Genomic DNA, 22,687 nt, shown 5'->3' with positions numbered 1-22,687 from the left:
ATCGATCTCTCTAGATATAGCGGTGCCACAAACGACCCATGGCACCTACTTGTGGCTGCCACGTCCCTTATATTTGGACCCGCTTCTGTCATCCCACGATAACTCGTTGATTTGTTCTTGGTATTAGGTTACATACAAATAAACCTTTACTATCTACTCGTAATATCATCATTATCGTCATCATTTTCAGCTTATTCAACCATTAGTATAGCAAAAAAAGTAGTATAGCAAAAAAAAATTCAACCAATAGTATTAACAAAACCGCGTAAAATATGTGGTATTTCTAGCCGATTCTTTTCACTTGGACACAAATTACTGACTCTTTTATCCATATTGCAGCATCCGTTCCAAGATCGAAGACTCGGAAACGGGTCCGCTGAACTCGCCCGTTTTCCAGGAGGACGAGGACCCGGGAAATCAGAGCTCCGACTCGGAATGCGTTGTTTCCGATCCGTGCAACTACCACCTGAAGGACGAGGCCGATGACGAGGAGGAGAAGGAGAACGAGCCCGATAAGAAAGTGTCGTTCCTGAACAGCGAGAACTGGGATACTTTCGATCCGGACGGACTGAAAAAGAAGTAAGTGCTTCGTATCTTTTTCTTTGCAAACTTTACAGTGTGACTCATTTTTCCTGCCCTTGTGGGATATGTCTGTTGTTCCTGAAGATAAAGTATTTGCGGTTTCAACGAACATTGCCTATATTTAGGGAAAATTTTACAGCAAATTTTGGCAGATATTCTATTACAGCTCTGTGGCGATTCTTGTAACTGCTTTTTCAACACTGCAGAAGCGTTCTGGGCCTGTGAATGGCATTTATGAGCCTTATCTGATGATAGATAGAAGCCCTTTCCTTAAACACAAGGAATGACTCTTTCTGAAACTCTACTTGCAGTAGAGATATAAAGCGACAATTAAGGACAATAATGTTCCGATTCTATCGGTTTTTAACCTTATTATATGTCTCCAAAAAATCCTATATGGGTATATCGCAACTGCAAAAAAATCTACAAAATAAAATTATTAGTTATTTTCTGTAAACACTGCCGCGTTAATCCAACGGAAACTACTTGACAGCAGTTAGGTTTACTGATAAACAAATTGCTTAACGTTTCGGAAAGTTTGTCTCTTTCCGTCATCGGAAGCAAAAAAAATGAATAAAGAAAAAAACTTTTTAAAATATTTAAATTCAACTATTCGAGAACACTTTAGTCTCTGACTAGTTTTTTTTTAACATATACGTCTACTAAAACCGTCAACGTTCTGTAGAAATAACATTATATCAAATTAAACTTCAAAATTAACAATTACTACCTGATAACAAATACTTAATAAGGTAAAACCAAAAAGCCTCAAATTTTCTGTGTGGTTATTTTTAATTTGTTTTTAATTTTTACGTATGTTATGTTATTTATTCGTCCCATTGCTGCCAAAAGTCACTAACTTACTTTTTACTACTTCCGAGTAAAATGCGTCTAAAGATGAATTGCATTGCATAAAGATGTTATAGTTAGTAACTATTCGATATTAAAATAAAACATAAATAGCCAGAAATCGTAGTTAATGACTTTTGCAATCAATTCTCCGCTTCAAAACATAGTGATTGAATTTGGTTATTCGGAAAAATGTTAGTTAGTGACTTTTGGCAGCAATAGGACGTTATGTTCTTTAAAATCAAAGAAGCGATTGCCATACATTACTACAGATGCATGAGCATTTTATTTTTATTACATTTTATTAAAAAAGCCTCTTTTATATTTCTTTTAGAGGCTATCGCTTCTTTCATTATAATTTTGGCGTTGTTAAAATCTATTTTGTGCCCTGTGCTCCATGAATGCTGACAAATCTTAGATTTGTGAAAATCGCCCTTTCTTAAAAAATCTTTATATTCTTTAATTCGAACATTTAAGGGTCTAGATGTTTCACCAATATAAAATTTATCACATTCACATGGTATTTTGTATATTATATTTTTTGTTTGTTGACCAGTGTTCATTGCTTTAGTGTGAGTTAAAATGGATAGTTGTGTTTTGAAGGATGTTCCTATGTTTATTGTTTTTCTTCTTTCTTTTTATTCTTTTTTTTACAAGGTAGAAATTATTAATTTTGAAGTTTAACTTGATATATAATGTCATTTTAACAGAACGTCAACCTTTTATATTTTAAATAGCTTTTTCTTTGTTCTTTGTGTTTTTTTTAGTTTCCGACGACGGGAAGAGATATACTTTCCGAAACGTTAAGCATTTTGTTGTCCGTTAGGCAAATTTTTTTATTGGTAGACAACTGCTGACAATTAGTCTCCGTTGGATTAACCCAGCAGTGTTGACAAAAAATAACTATTTTATTTTGTAGATTTTCTTCCAGTGGGGAGATACCCATAGGACTTTTTTGGATAGATCTCGAGTTATTTCTACAGGAATCCACAAAAGAAATATTTTTTTACGTTTTCCGAAACATTTATACACCAAATATCTCTGGAACAAAAAGTGTAAATCTCAAAAACGATACGGTTTTGTAAAGTATACATTCAGTCAACTTTTGACATTTTTGTTTAAAACAAAATTGAATTTTAAATTTCAATCTAGAGTGCCATGGCTGTGTTAAAAACACTAATTTTTAATCAAGGAGCCTTGGAAAAATACATTTGATCGTCTAATGTTATTCGTGTCTTGTCCTGGCTGGTTAAAAGATGCCCAAATCGTATTTTTAATCACATCACATCAGACTTGCTGATATTTAAGTGACGATATTCTTATTCTAAGAAAAAAACTTAATAACAAATAAATCTACGTCCTGAACATCTTAACTTTTGAGATACAGGGTGGTAAAGTTTACTATTTTTTTAATAATAACTCTGATATTATTATACGGGGTGAGTCTTAAATGAGTGCAAATATTTTCAGGGCTGGTAGATCTCGATAAAAGAAACATATTTTCTCTTTACCGTTTTTCAAATAAATCCAAAATAATCGAGATTTTTTACTTTGAAAATTTCCAAAAAATAATACTTTTGCTTAAATTTTTAGAACCACTGAATCCTTCCTGAGTTTTCTTTCTTGCAAATTTATTCTATTCCTCCTACGTTGCCATATTATCAAGAAAATGTGTTTTTTAACTAAATGCTAAAACAAATTCCAAAAATTCCAAATTTTCCAAAAAAAAAATTTCGCGAAAAAAACTTATAATCGTGTTTCTCGAGTCGAAACATACTACCCCTAAAAATATTTACACTTATTTAAGACTCACCCTATATATAGGGTGAGTATACCCTATGTAGGTTTTATGAAAATTAGGAATTTTTTGAAAAAGATTTAGAATTTTTTTTAATTTTTAGTTAAAAATATAATATTTGCATAATATGGCAACATAGGTAGTGGATTAAATTTACAAGAAAGAAAATCCAGAAAAGATCTAGCGGTCCTCAAAATTTAAGCAAAAATCTTTTTTTTTGGAAATTTTCAAAGTAAAATAACTTGGTTATTTTGGACTTATTTGAAAAACGGTAAAGAGAAAATATGTTTCTTTTATGGAGATCTACCATCCCTAAAAATATTTGCACTTATTTAAGACTCATCCGGTATATCTTTATGATATTTGATACACGTTTTTTAATGCATAAAAATGAATTTTACCTAACCTAACCTAATCAGCCAATCGATGTAAAGAAAATATTTCCACACAATAGTCGCCGCATCAGATCTTTAGCGATTTTTTTTTAATTTTTTAAGCAAAAACTATGTGTCCGACGAAAAAAGTACACATTCAGTGCTACAACATATTACCTAATAAGCAAAATCGATTTTCCCAGATTTTTCGAATAAATTCCTCGGCACCCCCTGTCTATTTTGTCAAATATACCGGGTGCGTCTTAAAAGTGGCTCACCCCTATAACTTTATTATTTTTTCGGATGAAACAACTAGATTTGGTATGTTAATATATGACATAAATTAGGATTGATTGACATATTCATTTGTTTTCTGTCACTTCCTGTTTCGCCGGAAATTACTACAACTTTTGATTTTTAAATGGCACCCCCGGTATTTTGTTAATTTATTCGATAGAAAATGACATTCTGAATAAAATGATATATCGTATGTCAAATTTTGACATTTTTGTTTAAAACAAAATTGAATTTTAAATTTCAATCTAGAGTGCCATGGCTGTGTTAAAAACACTAATTTTTAATCAAGGAGCCTTGGAAAAACACATTTGATCGTCTAATGTTATTCGTGTCTTGTCCTGGCTGGTTAAAAGATGCCCAAATCGTATTTTTAATCACATCTCAATTTTTTCAAATGGAACGAGGGTGGCTCATTAGTATATTTGGAGAAGGCATTTTTTTACGAATGATATGATACTACACAGTTGGTATTTCGAGTCAAATTATCGTTATGAACCGCATGTTATAATTTCAAATAAACATAGTTGACATATGATATGTCATTCTATTCAGAGTATCATTTTCTATCGAATAAAGCAACAAAAAACCGAGGGTACCATTTAAAAACCAAAAGTTGTAGTTATTTCCGGCGAAACAGGAAGTGACAGAAAACAATTGAATACGTCAATCAATCCTAATTTATGTCACATATTAACATACCAAATCTCAATTTTTTATCTAAAAAAATAAAAAAGTTATAGGGGTGAGCTACTTTTGAGACGCACCCGGTATAATATTTGGAAAATACCCAGAGGACTTTTTTGAAGAGATGAATCCGCCACAGAGGTATAGATATTTCTTAAAAAACCCTTAAGAATTAAGGATATACAATATGTCCCCGGATTGTTTTTACAAAAGTAAAACCTTTTTTATTATTAACATTTTGAAAAGAATGCAGTCTTCATAAAAAATTAATTGTTCTAAAATGGCTAATTCCGTTAAGTAAAATGTAGTTTAAATACATCACAAACGTAGGATCAGAAGATATGCCAGAAATATCAACCACAGAAATTAAATACGCACTTCAACAAATAAAAAATGGCAAAAGCCCAGGAGAAGCTCGTATTACACCTGAAATGCTGAAGATGGGCGGAAAACCATTAGTGGATGCCGTGGAAGTATTGTTAAATAAATGTCTGATGAAGGGTAGAATCCCGGTCGCATGGAAAAACGCAGAAGTTGTGCTATTATACAAAAAAAAAAGATTTTCATAAATATAGAGAATTATAGACCAATAAGCCTTCTCTCGCATCTATACAAGCTCTTCAGTAGGATTATCAACAACCGACTGTCTACGAAACTAGATTCCTATCAGCCAATAGAACAGGCAGGCTTTCGAAAAGGTTTTAGTACCATCGATCATCTACAAACAATTAAAACAGTCATTGAAAAAACAACAGAATACAATATACCTCTACATTTGGCCTTTGTAGACCTGGTCATTTCTAGCTGCAATGGATGACGCGAGAATTGATTCCAGATATTATTCCATTATTAAAAATATCTATGATAGTGCAACCTTCCAAGTTAAATTAGATGATGACCTCAAAACAGAAAAAATACTACTCGGCAAGGGCGTGAGACAAGGAGATACCATCTCTCCCAAGTTATTTACACTGGCACTGGAAAATGTCTTCAAGAAATTAGAATGGGAAAATAGAGGTCTAAACATCGATGGGGTACACCTTAGCCATCTGAGGTTCGCAGACGATATTGTCTTGCTGAGCACCGACATTCAAGAACTAAACACCATGCTAAATGAGCTAAATGACCAATCCCAGAAAATTGGCCTTAAAATGAACTTGAAGAAGACCAAGATAATGAGCAACAATATCCATAACATTACCGTTGACAACGTTATTATTGAAAACGTAGACCATTATATATATTTAGGTCATAAAATCAAGCTGGGCAAGGAAAACCAAAATACGGAGATCAAACGCAGGATCCATTTGGCATGGGTAGCATTTGGAAATATGAGCAATATTTTCAAGGATAAAAAGGTGCCCATGAACCTAAAGAAAAAGGCTTACGACAGCTGCATTCTACCTGTGCTTACGTATGGCTTAGAGACTATGGCAATTACCCGAAAAACAGCAGAACAACTACGAGTAGCACAAAGAGCCATGGAAAGAATCATGTTGGGAGTCACCATTAGGGAAAAAATACGGAATACCCACATACGTCAAAAAACAAAATTGATAGATGTCGTTAAAAGAGTGGCAATGGATAGGACATGTGGCAAGACAGGATCCAGACCGATGGCCCCAAAAGTAATCCTATGGAGACCTAGGGGAACAACAAGAAGTGTGGGCCGACCAAAAAAGAGATGGGTCGATGACGTCAGGGCAGTGGCGGGAAGACAATGGATAAGATTGGCTAGAGATCGCGAAGCATGGAAAAACCTAGAAGAGGCCTATATCCAACACTGGATGGAACCAGGCTGAGAAAGAAGAAGAAGAAGAAAATGTGGTTTTGATGCGAATTTGGTCGTTTTGATGCGATGCCTCAATGCGATTCATTAGTTCGTTTGGTCGTCCATTGTGTTTGTGATATTTTTGTTGAACTGTCGCACAACCCATCGACATTGGCCCACCAAATCCACAGCATCGACGCATTGGCCCACCAAATCGACGAATCGCGTTGACGAACCGCATCAACGAATACCTAGTGAGTATGGGGCTTTGCGTGGTACATGAACTTTAAGCCCATGTTTAATCTCTGTTAACTCAAAATCGCAAATACCTTAGATTACCGACGTCATAAATATTATAGCAAAAATCTCAAATAGTTACATGATATAGACAAATAATAAGACAAAGAATTAAAGGCCGATCAAATTCGACTAACATTGATAATCCTCCCGAAAAATTGATGCAAAACTCACAATAACTTGTTGGATTATTTAGATTTAGCGAAAATCCAATGCTACACGACAATTATATAAATGTCCGCGATATTTATGACCTGTCACTAGACACGATCCTGACAATATCTAAAATACGTAGGCAGATTAGAAGAAGAGATTATTATGACGAGAAATATTTAGACTTTAAAAGAAATGGAGTGACGCGAATGTCAGTTTGTTTAGTGAAAACTGCGGTGTAGTGTTTTAGCGGGTGATGTGTTCGATATTTAATGACAGTGGTTCCTAATTTGATAACAAAGATGACATAAAACAGAGAATTGGATTTAAAAAAGTAAGAAATGAAAGATATTAGACTAATTTTTTAACTATACAGGGTGTTTCTTAATGACTTGCTGATATTTAAGTGACGATATCTTTATTCTAAGAAAAAAACTCCATATAAATCTACGTCCTGAACATCTTAACTTTTGAGATACAGGGCGGTAAAGTTTACTATTTTTTTTAATAATAACTCTGATGTTATTATACCGGGTGAGTCTTAAATGAGTGCAAATATTTTCAGGGCTGGTAGATCTCGATAAAAGAAACATATTTTCTCTTTACCGGTTTTCAAATAAATCCAAAATAATCGAGATTTTTTACTTTGAAAATTTCCAAAAAAAAAATACTTTTGCTTAAATTTTTAGAACCACTGAATCCTTCCTGAGTTTTCTTTCTTGCAAATTTATTCTATTCCTCCTACGTTGCCATATTATCAAGAAAATGTGATTTTTAACTAAATGCTAAAACAAATTCCAAAAATTCCAAATTTTCAAAAAAAAATTTCGCGAAAAAAACTTATAATCGTGTTTTTCGGGTCGAAACATACTACCCCTAAAAATATTTACACTTATTTAAGACGCACCCTGTATATAGGGTGAGTATACCCTGTGTAGGTTTTTTGAAAATTAGGAATTTGTTGAAAAAGATTTAGAATTTTTTTTTAATTTTTAGTTAAAAATATAATATTTTCATAATATGGCAACATAGGTAGTGGATTAAATTTACAAGAAAGAAAATCCAGAAAAGATCTAGCGGTCCTCAAAATTTAAGCAAAAATCTTCTTTTTTTTTGGAAATTTTCAAAGTAAAATAACTTGGTTATTTTGGACTCATTTGAAAAACGGTAAAGAGAAAATATGTTTCTTTTATGGAGATCTACCATCCCTGAAAATATTTGCACTTATTTAAGGCTCACCCGGTATATCTTTATGATATTTGATACACGTTTTTTAATGCATAAAAATGAATTTTACCTAACCTAACCTAACCAGCCAATCGATGTAAAGAAAAGATTTCCACACAATAGTCGCCGCATCAGATCTTTAGCGATTTTTTGTGTCCGACGAAAAAAGGCAAAAGCCAGAAATCGATTGCTTAGAAGAGAAGTCGTACCATTTTTCTTCAAAAATACTCAATGTAAAATCCATGGTTCAAATAAATTATATTGGTTTGTGCACCAAAAAAGTAATTTTAATGCATAGAAAACGTGTATTAAATTTCATATAGATATAATATTTAATAACATCAGTGTTATAAAGAAAATTACAAAAGTTTACCACCCTATATCTCAAAAGTTAAGATATTTTGGACATATCAAGTTTTTTTTCTCAGAATAAATCCAAGAATAACCCCTTTATATATAAATACCCTGTATAATAAAATTGCTGACATATTTTACTGTAATGTTATATATCTCTCTGTTTCTTGAAATAATCCTAGATCTAACTAAATCCAGACCGTTAAATGTTCGAATTACAAAAAATAAAGATTATTTAAAAAAAATATTTGCAAATCTAAGATTCGTTAGCATTCATGGGACATGGGACAGACTGGATTTTAACAATTCCAAAGGTTCTAACCCCCAACTGTAATAATTTAAGATATATGATAATAATAATTGTCTCTAATATTTTTTTTTGCTTCGGATTTCATCCATTTCTTCAGAGTCATCATTTCTTCTTACAATTTTGTTAATATTGCTTTTAATTATATTTGTTTAATTAGTATTAATTTTGTTTTTAAAGAAATGTTTTTTGTAATAATACAGCAGTACTACCGTATGATCGAATAAAAACGGCGTCAGCGATGGCTATGGAATGAACATCGATGACATTTTCCATATAAATTTACATATAAAATGAGAGCGATCTTCATTTCATAGCCATCGCTAACGCCGTTTTTATTCGATCATACGGTATTTAAAGCCCCAAATTAATAAATACTTTGAACATACATTCTTCAGATATCTCATTCTGTTAACTATTTACCAAGCCAAGATATTTATACAAGTATTCAACAATCAAACATTAATGTAATAGCGGCATTTCAGAATATTGCGGTATGACCAAGGTATGCGCTAGTTAATATTTCATATCCCAGACTCCCAGACCTTTTGTTTTTTCCGTTACCAATTATTTTCTGACAAATAAGTAAATTATTTATTTAATTTTAATTAATCATATTTTAAGTAAAACAAAATATATTTTAAATATTATATGAAGGATGATATGGTATTTTCATAATTGTGAATATTTTTTGCCAGTATTAATAAAAATTCAATTAATTTTGTAAATACCAAAAATAAAAATAAAATAAACGTAATATTGAAATAAGGAAAATACTATTATTTTTATATCCGATTTTCATACTGTGATGGGATTTATAGTAAAAATAATTATACCAGAAATTATATTTAGATATACCCCCAAACTATTTTTAAAAGTCGTATATAAAAAAATATCACAAAGAAGCGAAGATTTTCCTCAAGCGAGAGATAAAAATTGATCATTATGTTCGTTATTCGTCGTTTTTTGGTTTATTTTTGTATAAAATTGAATTGCAATTTATATATAGAGTTACAAAAATACATGGCTCCAGAAACATGATAAGTTCAATAAGGCCTTTACATGATTTTAATTAATTTTCTGTTCAAAAGGAAATTCAGATATTGGAGAGCATTGGAATTATATCATATTTGTAAAAGCTTTTAGAGTAAATCTGAAAACGAGGTACTACTTATTAAAAAATAAATTATTAACTTAGGGATATATTATACGGAGCGATCAACAATCACTGAAATAGTTGGCTATTGATTTATCTGATTTTGCTCGTACGGTTGGTTAGGAAATAAATTTAAGATATTCGAACACTATTTCAAATAATTTCAGCTGTTACCACTAGCGTAAAAACCAACTAAAAATTAAATAATATAATTATTTTTTAAGGAAATATATATTTATTTTTGTTATTTGAAGAAGGTAAGAAAAGCCAAAGAAATTAACGTCAATAAACTGACATAATTTGCTAAAATTTCTTAAGAGATTAAGTTAATTAGATTAGTTCCCAACTAGCATTTATAGTGGCAGATACGTAACTGCTACTATCAAAGCCACTACAAAGTGGGCGGTGACCATCGGCGGCTACGTTGTATATTCGTAGCTGCTCGGTAACTGCGACCAAAATGGGGAAAGATTTTGAGTAGCCGGGTAGTGTTTTGGGTAGTTTTTGCCACTAAAAGAGTTACTATGATGTGTTTACTATAAAGTAGCCTACTGGTGAATGCGTCTTATCCATTACGAAGCTGCCTAGTCGCGGGTTCGTGGCAGCCAAGTGTTATCCACTGACATGTGGAACTTTCGTTAAACTGCTGAACTTTATTCGCAGCGACCTCTTCATGCAATTTCACATTTCATAAAAATAAACGTCATGATGGAAAATAATTATGGAAGTCATTATTATTTTTTCGTTATTTGTTATTTACCGTGCGATTTGACGCCCTTTTTAGGTAAATTCCAGAACGCAATCAACTTTACTGAATAAAATAGTGGGTTTATATAACAAAATTTTCCAGCGCCTCTCAAAATATTTTAAATTATTATATTATTTGCAATAGAAACTCATGTTTGTAATTAAAAAATAATAATAATTTGCTTGAAACCGGGGTTAAACTTTAAAATATTAGTCCACCGTCAAAAATTACAAAATAACTCAGGAAAAAGCTTTAATCTAGGTATATTTAGGATAAAAACGCATAATGTTTTAGCCATTTGGCTGTTCGTCTAAAAATTCATGAAAAAAATATGGCCGTTTAATCCGAAAAATACTTTATAGATCCATATGCTTCCAAAAACTACCGGGAACAATAACATATTAGGCCAACCCTACCCGTTCGTACCTTTAAAATCTTCGGATTGATAAAGTGACAATTGCAGCTACCCAAAGGCGACTTTATAGAAACAATAACTTTTTTGGAACTACATAGTCAACGATTCTTTGGAACCATAAAGTGATTTTTTCCAAGAAAGTTCCCTGCGCCACCAAATTGCCACTTATTATTGGAGCGCTATGCTACACCGATCGCGGCGGTGGCGACTATACATTCCATTGGTGCCACTATAACGTTCCGCCTTGTCCTTTGAACTTATTTTTTACTTATTGTGCATTTTTTATTATTAGTGTTTCTATATTATTCAGAGCTACATGAGGTATGGAGTATTTTAACGCCCACTCTTTTAGCTCTTGTTTTATATTGTTGTTGGTTCTCAAATTAGTTCTCCTCTGAGATTCAGTTTCAGATGAACTAACACTACACTCATCTACAGAAACAGCTTCAAAAATGTCTCAGTCACTACCTGATTTATGATGTTCATCAGTAGGATTATAGAAAGATGTAGTTTTTGTTTCTGATGTTGATGCATCGGCTCGCATTGATTCATTTTGTTTAATTCTTCGGCAGAAAGTACTAGAATATCTAAATTTCTTTTTATTCGCCTTAGGGATTTTACAAAATTTTAATAAAGCTTAAAAGCAAAGCAACCGCAAAAACAGAGCAGCACACGATGCAGTCTAAGGCAATTACATTTATTAGGGTATATTAAGTTACGGTCACTATAAAGTAGCCGTTTTTGACCCCCGTGACTTTTTAGTGGCAATGGATGAGCGACGGCGACTTTATAGTGAGCTAGGAAGGTAGCAGTAACCATTTTGCTACTTTCGATGCTACTATAAATTAGAAGTAACTAGGTGTCGTGGCTGCGACTACCCCGTAACTTAAATTGTTACTATAAAGTAACAAAAACTTAATGGAGGCATTATGGTAGCACTTGTTAGTAACCCCTACTTTGAAAAGTTACTATAAAGTTTTTGGTCTTTTATGGTGTCATATTCGAAGATTCGGGTAGTTCCAGCCACTTCTTTAAATTACATGTTTGCGACTTGCAATCGGAGTGTTTATTTTCCATTTTTATGGTAGGTAGGCACTAACCGGTCACTCTCGAAATATACTTCAAAGTGACTATTCCTTATAGATTTTAAGTGGCAGAGTGGGCCTAGGAACTATACTTTAAGGGCAGTGGCATTTTAAAAAGGATTGGGAACTATATTTGCTAGTTGGGTTTGTTTTACCATTAGTATACCAATCACTTATTCTAAAAAATCCTTTATAACCCTAGATTATACCCTACGTGGATAAGTAAATCATTATGGAAAATGTCGCAAACATCGGCTATCTACAACGGCTACCATTTATCTTCTTTTTTTGTTTCACACGCGGTGTTTCTACTATATCTATCCTTGTCGAGAACCTAGCGTCCACGCGCCAAATTTGAACATTAATTTTAAAATTTTAATTTGTAAAATGCATATATTTCAACAATAAATTGAATGTTTACTGTCACAAAAATTAAATTACATAAAAATACATTTAACCACTCCATACGAATATTGATATTCTTAGGAAATCTAACTAGAAAGTATACATGTTTTTTAATATAAATAAAAGAACAAGTGAATACTTTACTTGCCTATGAAAGATAATCCGGGGACCTTTATATTAGAACTTCTACACATCAAACACTTTCTAGTCACTTTTACGAGTATTTAGAAAGTCCAACGAGAAAAAATAGAAATATAATTGTACAAACTTAAAATTAACTTCTCACTGAACACACTTGCATCCTTGGCTACTCGTATTTAAAAGAGTAATTAATACCATTTTTAAAATAAAAAACGCAAAAAACAAGAGTCGTTACACAATAGAAATAAGATTATGACATATGATTATGACAAGATTGTGACAATACAATGACAATGAAAAGTTGGTTTCCATATAACCATTGCCTGGAAACTTATATGGTGAAATTTTTATAAAATAATTTAGTACACACTAAAAACACGGTATGTCGCTAGTGGTAGGAAAAATAATTTTTAGAGGTTACTAGTTTATTTGGTTGCCTGTGATATGCATATACAGGGTGTTTCCTAATTAATCTAAAAAATAAAAAATCGTTAGAAGACGAATTAAGGCGGGCTCTTAATAAGTATATTTATTTTTTTCTCGACAACCGTTTGATGAACAAGAAAAACTCAAAAGATCAATTTTGTTGAAAAAGGATGGCCAGTCAAGAAAAAAATATATTTTCTTTAAAAAGGCAGTGGTGTACCGTTTATGTTAAGCAAAAAAATCGATTTTTTTTAAATTTTTAACACCTACAGGGTGTCAGAAAGGAAGTACTTTAGACCTAATGGTTATATAAAAATTGTTTTAAGAACACATGAGGAATCACACCATAATTTTTTTAGACTAATTCGAAAACACCCTGTATATTGTCAACTTGACAATGACTGCTGATAAATCAAAAAATACCTTTTTAGTGAAAAAAGCCTGATTTTCGCAAGAAAAATTTTGATTTTTATTGAATTTGGGCCTGCGTTTGCATATACTCGTTTGTTTTTTAATTTTCTATCTATCTAAATTTTAAATATCATAGTCAGAAATAGTTTTATTATTTATTAACTGTAAAAATGGTGTTTTCTTGTTGTGTTGCATCTTGCAAAGAAACTAACAAAACTGCAAAAATGTACGTGTTTCCAAAAGACGATAAGGTATGTATCTTATATAAAAGAAAAATATATGGTATGTATTCGTTGTTTGATTTTATGAAATGGTTAGATGAAATCTATAAATCTCGGTCTATTCATTAAACAGGCAGTCGACTTACGATCATTTACATGAAACTCTGTAAAATAAATAAAAAAATAAATTGTAAAATATATATATTCTTATGTTTTATTAAAGTTACTCTGATATATTAATATATCAGTGTAACTTTAAAATAAATCCTTTGAATTCAAATATAAACATAAAAAACATTTAGAGCAGAAAAGGCTAAGGCGCTGGGTTATATAAACGTAGTCTCCACTAAAAACACGGAGGGGCGCTTTGACCCAAAATTTTACTATTAAGTTTCATATCTATCTTAATAGTAGATTATTTTCTTTTATCTATGCATATAACGTATATATATATATAGTAACGTATGTATAATTTGTACCTATTTTTGTAAACCGTATAAATTTGTGATTATTTTGGAAATACGTGCGTACTTTTAATGCGTATGCGCAAAGTAAGGTCCACGGAAAAGACGAACGTTTCATAAGTGCAATAAATAAGGTTTGAAAATGGCAGGTCGTAATGTTGGAGACATATTTTTTAATACTAAACATATGGCGTTGATTTATCTACGTAAGTACGTATGATCTAGGTTTATATATATAACACACTATCGCTAACTATTTCGGTGATCGCTCCATAGAACTAGTAGTCTAGTATAAAATTGACTTAGGTTCTCTTAAAAAAGTATTAAAAAGAATAAATAATACTATTTCCATAGTTTCGAAGCCTTTCTCACTACCCAAACTTGAAGTTTCTTTTCCTACAAACTTTGACGATTCTGCACAGGTGCCATACAAATGCTCTAAGTTCTTAACACTCTGAGTTTTACCTTACAAAAGGAAGTTTATATTATAAAGTTTAGCAAGAACTTTGCAAGACTGAATTGTCTTCATCATTTTTCTGTCAAAAAAAGATACTATTCTAATTCTTGCCAAATTAAATGAAACTATTTTTTACTTTTTTTACTGAAAATTAATATAGGAAAATTATGTTTCCAAAAAAATATAACAAGTTAGAAAGAATACTTTCGAAAAAAAAAGAATAGCTGTAATAAAAAAATATGAGCACGCTTCAAAAAACTTTTTATAAATGAAAAAATCAAATAGGTGAAGAAATATCCTTAAAATTTATATTAATAAAGCTATAATGAAGGGTTATTTTCGGAGTAAATAATAGCTTCAATAAAAAAAGAATGAGATCGTTTTAATTAAACTTAATAAAGATGTTGATGAGCAAGAAAATGAAATACGTAGAGAAAAATCCTTAAAATTTAATAACAAAATTCTTCTTTATTATAAGTAATATTTTCTTTTATATTAAATGAAAATCATGAAAACATAACTAGCATTTTTTACGACAATATGTCGACATTGTTACGGTATAAACTATAGTCAGTCCAACGAGAAGATCCTTGACAGTGATAGATGTGTCTGTCATTTTAATTTCAAAGTAGTTTATTTTATTTTACAAAGAAATAAGTTGGTACAACAGGAACGCATAGCAGGAAATATTTAGAATTTGATTGACAAGATGACAAGTAATTACTTCAAAATATTGTGAAAAAAACTGTATAAAACTGAAAAAATGTAATCGAGTTATTTTATTTAATAAAAACGGTATGTGTTAATACGAAACAAACAAGAACAAGACACTACATACCAAAAAAATATAAAAAAGAACTATTATTTACTTTCCAGCTTTATGAAACTACCCGCATTTATGATTATATTTATCAATATAACTTATGTACAAATACAAATTTGTAATATTCCACAGGAATAAATAAAACAACATAGGTAAATAAAACAAACTATTTTATTAATAATAACACCTACCAAATTTTATACCTTAAAGGTTGATTAATTAACTTTAATCTTAATTTTTTTAAACCAGTACCTTTTGACATTATTTTTCTGCAGTACTAAAATCCATTATTTACCTATCGTGTGATGTCGATATTTTACAGCTACTCCAGTTTTTAGTATGTGTTTAGTTTGATCCTTCTACCATAGACGAGATACACTTATCTACGACGAAATGGTATACAAACTTTATCGATGGCAACTTCATTGGTGTATAAGACTTTCTGCCTGGGCAGCGAGTATTAACCATAAACTGTGCTCTGAGTCTACAGTTAATTTTTCGAAGACTTCAAAAGATACAAAACACACGTAATAATACGAATCAAAATGCATCATCTTCCAAAACGCAGGGTATTTAACAAAAGTTGACACAAAATTATAACCTATAATTTGGCAAGACTTTGACAAGCGTCAAAAATGACAAAAATCTAAAGGCGAGTTCATACGCATCGGCGTCCGTTTGTCGTTCATCGTTCCGTCAAACCAATAAAATTGAAATACGATCTGTCATTTTTTAAATAAACCAATAAAACTGGTTAAAAACAAGAAGACACGACGCATGACGGATTTATATTTAAACCCATCCATAGATAACTTAAAAATTATTAGAAACTTTTTTAAGTAAAATAAATAGATTGGTATGGGACGTCATCTGCTTTTCTTCTGTCATCGTCTGTCGAAATCTTACCTGAGAAAAAAAACAGAGTATATTTTTGAAACTAACTATATAACCAAATAACTTTGTTATAAAAGTCCAAAATAGAAAGTTTTATACGCAAAATTTTTTTTATTCTTAAATATAAACAACTTCTGATTTTTTAAATACTGAATATTTAAAAGTCATGATATTTTCAATATTTTTATATTAAAAGTAAAAAATTTTAATTTTTTAAGATATGTCACTGTTTAAAATACTAAAATAGCTAAGCTTTTAAAGATATAATCCGCAAAGGAGTGGAGTTTAGAACTAAGAAAGATAAACCAATAAAATGATCCTAGAGAATTAAGAGGGCTTTATGACCAGCGAATTTATTGCTTCTCGTTAAACAAGAACTTTATTACGATTTAAGTACTAAAACAAAACCAGAAGGAGGCTAAAATTACGACAGATGTTTTAAATAAAAAGTCATTGATAATATTCTTATTCTCATTTTTTTTCTTGCTGAATAGTAAAAATGTATGGTTTGAAAAGCATAATTTATTATTATCTACATATATAAAATGCTAATGTTTATCTGTGTCGTCAGGGTATGAAGTAACGACTTGCCGTAGAAAGTTGCTTTTTTTACTAAAAGAGAGCTAATTGGCTCTTCTAAAAACTGTCGACGCCGGATTTTTTGTTTTTTATGTAATTAAAAAAATAAAAAGTATTTTTTTTCCTGATATCGTGGCGGATGCGCCAGGCTTCAACCATAGTTTAATGCTTCAACTATCTGCATATTATAAAATGCTAATGTTTACCTGTGTCGTCTCTACTGAAGTAACGACTTGCTCTAGAAAATTACTTTTCTTACTATAAGATAGCTAATTGACTCTTCTAAAAACTGTCGTCGCCGAATTTTTTGTTTTTCATTTAATTAAAAAAATAAAAAGTATTTCTTTTTTCCTGATATGTCGTGGCGGATGCGCCAGGCTTCAACTAATAATTAATAAAATTATTTACATCATGTTTGCTAGGGTAGGGAAAATTTTGTAATTTTATGAAGACATTTCCAAAGCACCTTTTTACGTAGAATTTAATAGTTGAAGTATAATTTTTTTAAAATTAATAATTTAAGATAGAGATAATTTTAGATATACAGGGAATTCAAAAATAAATTTTTTAGTCTTCCACAAAGATTAAAATTTAAAATCCAAGTCTTGCGACCTCGACTGTCAACGTCTGGAACATTCTAACCAATGTTCCTTCAATTATATTAATTTTTCCTCTTGTAAAGACAATCCAGGCACATATTGGAGTGAATGTTTTATTTTTTTAAGTCATAATTGGTTCTAGTAAAGCTAAAAAAAGAGAATTTTGCTGAAATTAACTCTTAATCCATCTAAAGGTCGACAATTTTTTTCATCCAGGGAAAACATAATATTCCTTGTATTTTATAATTAACAAAGGACTTACTTTATCACGCTGAAAACGAAAAATATAAAAGATTCAAATCTGCCGTTAGTATAAAGAGAATGCGGATAATTTAGAGTATCGCTTGAACGATTAAAAAAAACCACTCCGTCGAGTTTTCCAGGACTTTTCTTTTTAATTCCGGGCTTTCCTTTGAGCATTTTCCCGTCCCTTTTGACGGGACGCGTCTATTTTCGGATTAGAAAATCCCGAGCATGTCGCATTTTCTTTGATAACTTTATCAAGTTTTCCTCGTGGCCTGAATTGACTCGAAAAGTGCTATTTTATTAGTTTTGTTAGAGAGATATTACAGTAACGAGCGACAGATATGGAGTGCTTTTTTTGGTTGTTAAAACTTGTTAATTGTTTTTATTTTTCTATAACAAGAAAAATGTTAATGCTTAATAATCAATACATATAGTAAAGGAATAGAGGTCAAAAAATCTGTACAGGGTGTGCCAAATTGGACACTTTTAAATGGAAACACCCTTTTCTACATTATGTCCCCGGATTGTTTTTACAAGAGGAAAAACTTTCTTGTTATTATCATATTAAGAAAAATGCATATAGATATAAAATGGTTAATCCCGTTTATACTTTTTTAAATTTCCATACCGTTTTATAGAAAATTAAAAAAGAAAACATGAAAATATAGATGAATTTTTTGAGTCCTAAATATTAAAACGCGTTTCTATGGTAATATAATTTCGTTTTCATTCTTTTATAGATTGTTATTGATAGAATCTTAATTAGAGTCATATTTGTTGCTGTTTTAAAATGTTAAAGAAGCACAAAATTTATTTAGATCAATGCTACCGAAAGGGTGATAATCAGGGTTCGGAAGTAGTTAATTAAGACGTAATTTAACTGATTAATTACGTGTAGTTTATCTTCAAAAACTACGTCTTTTCCCGTTCATTAACTACATGAAAACTACTTTAATAAACTATGTATTGATATTATAAATAATTTTCCTTTGTATGAGGTGTAGAGATAATATAATGTAAATATTATATTTAAAGCCATATTTCTTCTGTTTTCTTAAATACATTATGTGTTTTTAAAGCTTCAACTTACTATAACCTCACCTCAAACTTTTTGATATATAAAAGTTACATACATAGGTTACATAAACTACACCCTCTACATAAACTACATTAACTACATGTAGTGTAGTTTATGTAGTTTTTAAAAGTAACATGTAATTTTCCGAACCCTGGTGATAATAGTTATCGGAAAATGTAATACTTTTTTCGAACAAGCAAAAAATTTTATGAAGAATGCATTTTTCCTAAAATTCATTAAAAAAAGTTTTTCGGAAAACATACAGCAGTTCTCAAAATGTAAGCGGAAAATATTTTCTTATTTTTTTTTATTTTCAAAGTAAAATGTCTCGATTATTTTGGACTTATTTGAAAAACGGTAATGAAAAATTCGTTTTCTTTATCGAGATCTACCAGCCCTAAAAATATTTGCATTTATTTAAGACTCACCCTGTATATATACAGGGTGGCGTACCTCATTCGCCTCGGTTGATTATACGAAAACGGAAAGATGTAGAAACAAAATTTTTTGTGGGTATATGTAGAAAGACAATGTGCACAATTTAAAAATTTTTCCAAATGTACAGGGTGTGTCAGAACTAAGATCCATACCAAAGTTATATTTTTTCTTATGGAACACCGGGTATTTTATTTCATTTTTGGATTCTTGAGCATAAAATAAGGCATTTATTATAAGGGTTTAATGTGTTTCAATGCTGGTTTTTGAGATATTTAAAGATATTTAAATATGCATGCTATAATAAACAAGTTTTTTATCACCCTGTACAATACTTTTCAGAGTTAATTCTTGTGCTGACTTTTAAGCCAGAGAAATAAACTTTACTAAGAAGATGTATCGCTTCCTTAAATATATACAGGGGTATCAAACATTGCTGGTCTATTTTAAATATTTATTTTACATAAAAACTTCGTTATTTCAAATACAACACTATATATTTTTTAAAATAGGTCGAAGCAGATTTAAATGCTCTTTCAAACTATATTGGGGTTTTCTATACCTATCTGACTCAGATTTTGAATAAAAAGCAAATTTTCAATAAAATGGCAATCAAGATTTCTGGCATCGCCATGACAATTTGCTAGTGACCGGAAATAGCTACTAAGCTATTTTCAAAATCGACTTTGGTTTATGGACTTTATTTAAATTTATTTAAGTTTACTTTTATTTAATTTACCTAAAATACTTTAATAAGTAAGTATTTATTATTTTATTAAAAAAAATAAAGAAGTAGTTCTTTGATTTATATTACGATGACTTAAATAAGGTCCATAAACTAATGTCGATATTGAAAATAGCTACTAAGTGTCACTAGAAAATTGGCATGGCGACACCTGTGCCATCTTGATTTCAATTTTATTAAAAAATCGCTTTTTATTCAAAATCTGAGCCAGATAGGTATAGGAAGTCCTAATATAGTTTGAAAGAGCATTTAAATATGCTTCGACTTATTTAAAAAAATACATAGTATTGTATTTGAAATAACGAAGTTTTTATGTAAAATAAATATTTAAAATAGACCAGCAATTTTTAATACCCCTGTATAAATTTAAGGAAGCAACACATTTTTTTAGTAAAGTTCATTTCTCTGGCTTCAAAGTCAGCACAAAAATTAACTCAGAAAAGTATTGTACAGGGTGCTGAATTTTTTTTTATTATAACAAGCATATTTAAATATCTTTAAATATCTCAAAAAACAAAGCTTTTAAACATATTAAACCTTTATAATAAGTGCCTTATTTTATGTCCCAGAATACAAAAATGAAATAAAATATCTAGTGTTCCATAAGAAAAAATATAACTTTGGTATGGATCTTAGTTCTGACATACCCTGTACATTTCAAAATAATTTTAAATTGTGCATATTGCCTTCCCACTTCCGTATAATCAACCGAGGCGAATGAGGTGCGCCACCCTGTATATTCTGGCTAAATTTTCAGAACCACTGATTTTTTTCGTTTTTTTTTTCTTTTCTCTAAATTTAATCTACTACCTATGTATGTTGCCTACCTGTTAATTCAAATGACATCACATATAAATGCAGTAATATAAATACTAGGTACTTGTCAGATTCATCATATTTAATATTAGTAGCTTGGAATAATACATTTTTTATTAATTCTAGCATTATTTTATGATGACTAATTCATCTTGAGATTAGAGGATTAAATATATCTCGATATCTTATGCCAGACAGCATTTTTATTGAAAGGTCATAAAACTTTGATCTATTTATCCTATCGGTAATATTATCTCATAAATGTTCAAAAACACGTGCAAAATAATAGATTCTATTGAAACTAGTAAGTAGACAATGAGTTAGAGAGAGAGAGAGAGTAGTGAGGTTAAAAGAACTTCGGACATACATTGGTTTTTACTTACACCCCTTACACATCGTTTCGGTCAGATATTTTGCCTCTTCACCAAACTCGCCAAATTAAAAAATTCTATTTTCTAAAATAAATTTTTTGCAATACTAATTAAAGTAGTGGTTGGTAAGATAGGCACCTTGTATAGATTCTTAAAAATATTCCTTATAATCACACCAAAGTACACAATCGTGATACAGCTAAACAAAAGAATAATTTATCGATCTCACAAAACTAGGTACTCAACACAAATCGCTTTCTTATTGTAATTACATAATAATATCCACGTGACATCGATATCTTAATGAATTATGTCAAAACACTAATTAAAAATAGAATTTCTGAAATATCAACAATACCAATTAATGCATTTTATTGCTATTGAGGTATATATTTCAGTGAACTTGTTTGAAAACATAAATTGTAAAAAAACAACAATACGACGAGATATTAGTTACACGACGCTTTTGTTAGCTATACAATATATTTTTTGTATAAAAAATATATTTCAAAAATGCGTAATTGTTTGGTTTTCTGTGAAGTTTATGTGAAATGGGCTTTATGTGTATAGGCTGTCCAAAAATTATTAAATATATCTAGGATATTAATGCAATGTAAGTTAAATTATGTAATCTAAATTATCTATTCTAGTGTACTTTGTCCAAGTACTAGAGATGAGCAACAAATCGCAACCTGCGATTGGCTCTCATATGCCACTCTCATATGAAACTGCGACTGCGATTTTTTCTATTTGCGAGTTTCAATTTAGGCAACCAATATTACTATAGTTGCTAGTTGCGATTTTGCTGCGATTTGCGATTTCTTCTATTTGGGAGTTTCGATTTAGGCAACCAATATTATTATAGTTGCGAGTTGCGATTTTGCTGCGATTTGCGATTTCTTCTATTTGGGAGTTTCGATTTAGGCAACCAATATTACTATAGTTGCGAGTTGCGATTTGCGATTTCTTCTATTTGGGAGTTTCAATTTAGGCAACCAATATTACTATAGTTGCGAGTTGCGATTTTGCTGCGATTTGCGATTTCTTCTATTTGGGAGTTTCAATTTAGGCAACCAATATTACTATAGTTGCGAGTTGCGATTTTGCTGCGATTTGCGATTTCTTCTATTTGGGAGTTTCGATTTAGGCAACCAATATTACTATAGTTGCGAGTTGCGATTTGTGATTTCTTCTATTTGGGAGTTTCGATTTAGGCAACCAATATTACTATAGTTGCCATTTACGATTTTACTGCGTTTTACAATTTTGCTGCGATTGTGATTTTGCAAACTAGGACCGTCATACCGTGATAACCTTCTATCTGCGAGTTCGATTTTTTATTAGTTGCGATTTTGTTGCGAATATAATTTTGTGGTCCATTGAAGCATTTTATAGTAAACAGCGATTGATTTTTTCTCTGATTTTATTTATTTATAGAGAAGGTTATTATTATTTTCTAGATCTAATATATCTATAGAT

At 30.7% G+C, this 22,687-nt stretch overlaps 1 protein-coding gene across 3 annotated transcripts in view; it reads left to right on the top strand.

Annotated features, from left to right (window-relative positions):
• The window catches only part of LOC115877297 (band 3 anion transport protein), a 202,283-nt gene that overhangs the window by 114,630 nt on the left and 64,966 nt on the right, over positions 1-22,687 (top strand). For all 3 annotated transcript variants that reach the window (XM_030893432.1, XM_030893431.1, XM_030893430.1), the window contains one exon: positions 340-579. In XM_030893432.1, the coding sequence (XP_030749292.1) occupies positions 340-579 (240 nt within the window). The remainder of the gene's footprint in view (positions 1-339; positions 580-22,687) is intronic.

This window comes from Sitophilus oryzae, unplaced genomic scaffold (genome assembly GCF_002938485.1).
Source record: "Sitophilus oryzae breed Bouriz unplaced genomic scaffold, Soryzae_2.0 scaffold_1443_pilon_pilon, whole genome shotgun sequence".
Classification (NCBI taxonomy): Eukaryota; Metazoa; Arthropoda; class Insecta; order Coleoptera; family Curculionidae; genus Sitophilus; species Sitophilus oryzae.
Note: the sequence above shows the minus strand (reverse complement) of the source record. Positions and strands in the feature narration are given on the sequence as shown.